General features: G+C 38.3%; 1 protein-coding gene across 1 annotated transcript; it reads right to left on the bottom strand.

Moving 5' to 3' along the window:
• Window positions 1-533: 533 nt before the first annotated feature.
• Window positions 534-3,231, bottom strand: LOC140006881 (protein FAR-RED IMPAIRED RESPONSE 1-like). The gene is made up of 4 exons (XM_072049552.1): window positions 2,603-3,231; window positions 1,723-2,316; window positions 777-918; window positions 534-635 (listed from the first exon to the last, which is right to left on the bottom strand). The coding sequence occupies exons 1-4, from the start codon at window positions 3,229-3,231 to the stop codon at window positions 534-536; spliced, it is 1,467 nt and encodes a 488-aa protein (XP_071905653.1).
• Between the last annotated feature and the right edge of the window lie 4,380 nt (window positions 3,232-7,611).

The raw sequence follows: 7,611 nt of genomic DNA, 5'->3' as shown, positions 1-7,611 counted from the left end.
ATTAAATATATTAGTACAAATGTATTAGTAAAGTTACTCGAACTAATTAATAATTTCTATTAGTAAATATGTATAATTATTAGTATAATTCATAATATTAATTATATTACATAAATTAATATACATATATAATACATATAACTAATAATACCATTGTTATTGGTGCACTGAAGAGACGCATAAGCATTGTGAGCAATGAAAATAGATGGGGAGAAACAGAAGTTACTGTTCCTACACCTGAATGGAACGATGGGCAAAAGAAAAGGCGTTGGGCCTTACGGTCATTGGTTAGGATAGCAAGGAGAGGAACAAACAGCCCATATCGTAAAAGCAGTTTATAGCAGCAGCGTAAGGCACCAGTTTACAAAAGCTGGGCAACTGAAGCTGATTCCCAAGTAGCCACTTCGGAAAATGTCTATCCCACGAAGAGATTTTGCGCAACATACGCTTCCACTTAATTTCCTATTTACAAAAAAGGATCGTAACATGTTTGGTTCGTCTAATAAACAATTTGTCAACTACTTACTCTCCTATTAACCAAGTGCTGTAGCACTATTTGCTACAGCAGTGCTTACGACGCAACCTTGACAGTCATGCATCTGGTGATCCTTCTGTGCATGACCCCTTCGGTGGAACTACAATGACTTACCCATCTAGACCTAGCAACCTTGAATACTCTTCACCCCACCGATATATAACAAAAGACAATCCCTCAAGCCGGTGTTGCTCTGTAACCTGTCTGTCGTCACGGCTACTACTTCCATGCACAACCATACCATCTCTTTCAACCTCTGCATTTCACACCTAAAAGAATATATAACAGGATTTACACACGCAACAGCAGTAAAATAAGAACAACAAAGCCATTTACAAACAGGTACTGCATCAGTATAATGACTGTTTACTACCTTTGAGTGGCTGTGGTCATAACAGCTTACAATGGCCCATGACACATTCAAACTTACATTATTTACACTTCAATGGTAACGGAATCAAATTTTTTTAAACACCACCACAACCTGTACCCAGCATTCCCCGCATTCACGAATACCTTGTAGCCTTCTCATGCTCAAAACAAATTAATGCGAAGGAAAGATACAAACCGTTCCCCTTCTACAATTTCGTACTTGTTTCATGGAAAGACTACTCTTGCACCTCTACTCACCAAAACCTGCCTTATTTATTGCGTAACTGCAAACCGAAGCATCACAATAGTAGTGCCTCATCTTTCTCCTGGACTTCTTTGTTGGCCACCTGTGTCCCTTCCACTGCTACTGAATGGTTGTGGTACAAATGCTTGTCCTCTCCATTCGCCTAAGTCGCTCCAGCCCGTACCAATTTCAAATGATTTTTCCAGCGAGTCATCCGAACGATTTTCCATATAATCATCATGAACTGCTGTGTTGTGCGAATTCTTTTTGTATGGGCATGTTCGTTGGTTGTGGCCTGCCTGCAATCTTCAACCCATTTATCACATGTCAAATCATTTGTGACTGCAAGTAATCACGTCAACTAAGCACAATGCTAACATTACACCACTTCAACTTTCTTGCATTGCCAATAACTTTGTATACTTTGTATGCACTTTTAATTATGTGTTTATTTGCTACTGTTGATAATAAGAACGAAAAATACCCACTTCTTCATTATTACCTTCACTGTCCACTTCATGTATTTTATCAATTAACTATTGTATAACTACTTATGCAATTCCAATAGTACCTGCAATGACCACACTTTCTTTTCTTCTTTGCTTCTGCATGCTTGTGATCACCTTTAGACCGGGAAACCCTGGGATCTAACAGCCTAAATGTTCTTCTACTTCTATCGTTCCTCACTCTTGAATCCATTGCAAATCCGTCTCCCCCATATCCCCTGTCAATCCACTTCTCCTTTAGGTCCACAGAATGCTTGTCAAACATCTGCTGCAGGTCATTAAACGCATCATCCATGTAGGAGGCATAGTAACACATAGTATTACAACTGGACTTTAAAGTGCCATATCTGGCCATTTGTGTCAGCTGTTTGTCTGCAACAAATGCTTTCATTCCATTATTAGTACAGTAAACTCCCTTTGTCCACCACTTCGAAATGCATGCTTCTGGGATCCTGTTCATTCCTTCTACCACCATCACGCGAAACATGTGAGCACAAGAAATCCCTTTTGACTCAAATTTCATGCAAGAGCAAATTAGCTTCTCCATTGACCTATCATAATCCACCCTCCAACTTATTTTATGTCCACCATATTTCGAGTAATAATATGTACGACTCCCTCCATCCTCGCTCCAACCCTCAGAAATTAGAAGTCCTTGCCTGTTCAAATGCTTCATCACCATGAAGAACACATTCCTTGTAAACACCTCCGCTGCGCCCCCTCTAATTCGGGTAGGATTGTGGTTAAGACTGGTTTTGTGTTTTCGCTTGTGTGAACTGCTTTGCTCTCAGTATGTCGAAGCCATGCTATTGCCAAATCAAAACTTCTAACGAATTCATTTTTTCATTCAAGCACTCATTCAAAAAAGCATTCATTTTCTCACACCTTTGAGTACTTCTCATACCTACAAAAAAATGACCGCGTAAATAGGCCTCTGCCCATAACCTTCTCCTACGGTACAACTTCTTCACCCACTCATTCTCTACCACCCCACATTCATTAACCAACCTAGCCCACCGATCCTCAAACTCAAGAGTGTTACACTTTCTCACCATCAGGTTATACAACCTGTTAAACTCCTCGCAGCGAATATTACTCCGTGTATTTCTATGCAAGTGCCACGAACATAGCCTGTGACAAGCATCCGGGAGAAGATTCTTTATGGCTCTTCGCATTGCACTGTCCCCATCTGTCATCACTGCTACTGGCTTTCTACCTTTCATAGCCTCTACAAATGTACTTAACACCCATTCATATGTTTCAATCCTCTCATCTAATAGCAGTGCACAGCCAAAAATAGTACTGTTCAAATGGTTGTTTACCCCTGCAAGTACAACTAGTGGCTTGCGGTATTTATTTGTTTCGTATGTTGTATCAAACACCAATACATCTCCAAATACACTGAAGTCCGCACGAGATTTAGAATCTGCCCAAAACAACCTTGTCAATCTTCCTTCGTTATCTACATGATATTTATAAAAGAACATGTCATCGGCATCCTTCTTCGCTGCCAAGAACCCAAGTGCCCCTTCTGCATCGCCATTAAAAATATCTTTTCTACGTTCCTCGTCCATTCGGTTATACAGATCCTTAATGCAAAATCCCACTTTACTATACCCTCCGGCTTTGATAATAAAATGTTTCATTATCTAGCATATTCTGGCCCCAACCAACTTTAGAATTTTTGCCTGCGCATATTCTGCATCGCTCACTTTTCTATGCGACTTAATGTGTTGCACACTTGCCTCTGATGCCAGCGGGTGATTGTGCTCCATAATGAAACGTGTCACCCACATACTTTACCGATTCTATGTCATATTTCACGCGAAAGCAAGCCCCACACCCGGTTCTTGTGATTGGTTTTGCTTCTCTTCTCCGGTCTTCATAATTAAACCACTTTTCATTCCTATAACCTTCACAGCAACATACCCATTTTCTAAATCTTGAAATGCCATCTGCATCTCGTTTGGCATTACTTTTACGAATCCCAAATCCCCTTAGTTTCGCATACAAATTATAGAATTCCCCAGCTTCTTCTTCCGTGTCAAATATTAATTTCATTACGTCATCCACGCCTATTGCGCCCACCAATTCATCTGCCTCCTCATCTTCGTGTCCTCCTATTGAACCACCGCTTTCTTCAATGAATGTGTCTCGGTCACACTCAGGTTCTTGGTTAAGGTCATGTGTCAAATGTTAATTTCATTACGTCATCCACGCCTATTGCGCCCACCAATTCATCTGCCTCCTAATCTTCGTGTCCTCCTATTGAACCACCGCTTTCTTCAATGAATGTGTCTCGGTCACACTCAGGTTCTTGGTTAAGGTCAAATGACCTTAACCTGCCGCAACCATCCATCCCCATTTTTCCGTTCCCTGTTTCCTGCACCATGTCATGAGTTTTAAGCGCCCCATCCTGCCCCATGGTTACAACCCCTGTGTGGTTGTTCAATGTTTTTTCTAACCATGGTCGCTTAACATTTTTTTTTCAGCCTCCCCATATGCTTTCGTTTGTAACATAAATACTGATCGTCTACTAATGGAACAAAACATATATACACGATCATTTCAGTTAACAAACCATACTTCACCTCACAACTTTCACAAAATGCAGACTATAAACATTACTCTAACATTCATATACACAGTTTTTATAAGTGTGGCTGATGCAATTATATCAACCTTTAGCACAAAATACCACTATTGACATGCATTTTCATTAACACCCACAAACTCAACCTCTACTGTGTGTTTCTTTAATTCTTTTCACATAAGCATTCGCAATGCAGTATGGGGGCCATTATCGATGTCCACACGGCCATCCAAATCACTCTGTTTTAAGACTTTAGTCCTGTTACAATGTCTTCTTCACGTCTTCACTCATTTCTGCTTAATTTTCTTTACACAATTTAATACAAATTAGAGGACCAACATTTCCTACGTACGTACACAAAGCTCGGTGCACAAATAAACTGTGATAATTTCCCGATTTCGTTTCATCTTTGTTCGAAGACGCAGGGTCTTACACCCCGTATTTCGTATTCCTTATTCCTCTATCATTGCCTCTTACAAGAACTGTAGAAATCACCCTACTAGACGTACAGGTGTTTTACTCGTTATTTTACTCCATTTTTCAAAGTTATGGACAAAAGTACTCACCTTTGATTTCTCTGCTTCTGTTCCACGCCGCTGCATTCTGTCACCACAGCTTCGGAAGGGCCTTCCTCAGATATATCTACCGTCACTGCCTGAGCCTGAATTTATGCCAGTAGACACCACCTCTTTACCAAATTTTTGCCTTCGATTCCGACCTCACCACCTGTCTTCAAACACACGCATCACTGCGGGCCCCAACATGGCGTGTGTTTAGTACCTAATACGCTTCCTCTTTGGTGGCCCTAGCATGGCTTTGTTTAGTACTGCTTACGCTTCGTCTTTGATGTTTTATACAATAGAACCGACACCTGCGTGTTAATTTTTATGCTTTCCGATAAATAATTTTGTATTCAAGGAAATTGGGTTCTCCTGATTGTCTGATGGACGAAAGCCGTAAAGAGCTGGTCGTTTATAAGACAACCATTTTAACTAAATTTTATCCCATAACCCAACATTCGTATTTAAGGCACATTGGGTACTCTGTCACTGTAACGGTTGAAAGGCACAAAGAGCTGGTCTTTTACTCACCAACGGGTTTAATTTCATTTTATCTGATAAATCAGTCTGTCTTTATGGCACCTTCGGTATTATGTTGTTGTAATGGAAGAAAGCCAAGGGGAGCTGAAACTTTTAAACTGAGACACCCGTTTGAATATAATAATGGTCCTCAAAATGGATTTAATCTTTAGTTGTAGTGCAGGAAAGCCATAAAGAGTTGGCTCTTTATTCAAAAATGCATTTGAATATGATATTGTGCGATCGCTAACATTTGTATTCAACGAAAATGGGTACTCCGTTGTTATTATGGACGAAAGAGTTGAAAATTGGGGTTGTTTTAATAAAGTTAACAGGTTTATTTTTACTCCTTAGCCCATTATATTTATGTTAATTCCGTTTCACCCCAATGCATTTCCAGCTTGTGCAGTACGCTACATTTCCAATGTCCAAACCGCGGTTATAGGTCATCACTTCCTTTTCTAGAATTATTCCCTTTCATCGTCCGTACTTGTCAGGTTGCAACGTGGAGGCTTCTTTGCCATATTATTTGCTTTCCACACTTGTCTTCGAACTTTGTGAATACACTACAGAAATTACCTTCAAATTATGACTAATGCAATGAACAAATGACTTAATTTTTTTCTATGGACAAAACTATGTAAAACCAACTAAGTTGTAAAGGTAGCAGAGTCAATGATGTAGGCACTAGATCCCAAATAACTAACATGAAGGTAAGTAATGTTTCTACAAGTTTAGAAGACAATATGAAATGGTCAAAACCTCGATGGCAGTTTCTAAAATTATCCCAATAATATAAGGAAAAGGGAATATTGACCCAAAAAAATCCTTTTGAAGTTGTGGCTTATATCACATGAAATACTTGTGTCATGGTTGCATAACATAATTGTATCACCGTCCAATAGGCCCCGATTGTATCTCAACTTCTAGCAGAACTGGCTATGCTCTAATTTCTGCAGTTTCATGGAAAATTTGAGGTTAATTAATTACACTTTGCCCCTCTAAATTGGGTCTTAGAAACAGTTTGCCCTCCAACTACTTTAAATATGTACACTTCAGCACCTATTATGATCAATCAAAGAATAGAGATAATCTTTTGTTTAGAAATTTTTATGATAATGACATTAAAGTCCACCGACAATGGCTGTATGAACAATATGTTACCCTTTACATGAGTACATAAAGTACTTACTAGGTGGAGAAATAACATGCTGAAGTGACATGTATGCAAATCGCCTCTCTCTCTAAATTATCAAGTTAGGTGGATGCAGCAATATATGATCAGAAGATGCTGAGAGAAAAGTCTTGAATATTCGCATATGACCAAACCACCTTAAGCTATGTTTTCTCTTTTTTCAGATACCGTTTCAATAAGCAAACCTACCTTTATAATGAGAATAAATGTCAATGCATGCGACAGATTGATGCATAGATTTTAGAGTTTCATGCAGTGGTGGAGCTAGGATAACTTTTCAGTGAGGGCACAAATGATAGAAAAATATTTTAATTTTGCGAGAAGTACTTAATACAATAATAATATTTACAAATCAAATAGCATATGCATTCAATAAATATGCAAAACATGCAAGGAACCTCTTAATGCGCTATGACTGAAAAGACAAAATCTTTTAGCATAACAAATCCATTCGTTGGCTACGAATCCTTAAAATGTAGCTAGTGTTAATACTACATTCATAATAAAGGGATGTATTATGTTTGTCATGTTATGAAACAACTAAACTGTGGATGTCCCTTTATATTCCCAAAAGGATTAATTCATGATTTATGCATACATTATGTATAGAAGTTACAATCCATAAATCTATTCATATAGTGGAGAAATCGTATCATAGGTTTCTTCATATTCTTGTAGTAGTGGGTGTTTAATAGAATTGATGTACCTTTAATCTTGTAGTACCTATATATAGAGGTACATTGACACCCTTTGAGAAGACCTTTTGTATTTTGTTGGAATATAAGAATATCATTCTCCATTTCTCTACTTCTTTCTCTAATATCTCCATTTATACTATAGTAGTTTATTTTGTTTTACAACACGTTATCAGTACGAGTCTCTACTTTTGAGCAAAAGGTAAAAATGGAGGCTTTACCTTGAACAAAAGTGAAACACGAGATTTTGCCAAAATTCTGCCAGCATTTCTTCAAGTAACTTCTGAGGTAAATTTCTGACCCACAAACTTATTTCAATTTCTTATGGCTAATATTTGAATTATCAAAAAATTCAAGTACCTACTGTTGAGCAATCATTAAACACAAATATA

The sequence above is a fragment of the Coffea arabica genome, chromosome 5e (genome assembly GCF_036785885.1).
Source record: "Coffea arabica cultivar ET-39 chromosome 5e, Coffea Arabica ET-39 HiFi, whole genome shotgun sequence".
Classification (NCBI taxonomy): domain Eukaryota; kingdom Viridiplantae; phylum Streptophyta; class Magnoliopsida; order Gentianales; family Rubiaceae; genus Coffea; species Coffea arabica.
The sequence above is the reverse complement of the archived record's forward strand: the minus strand, read 5'-3'. Positions and strand labels throughout refer to the sequence as shown.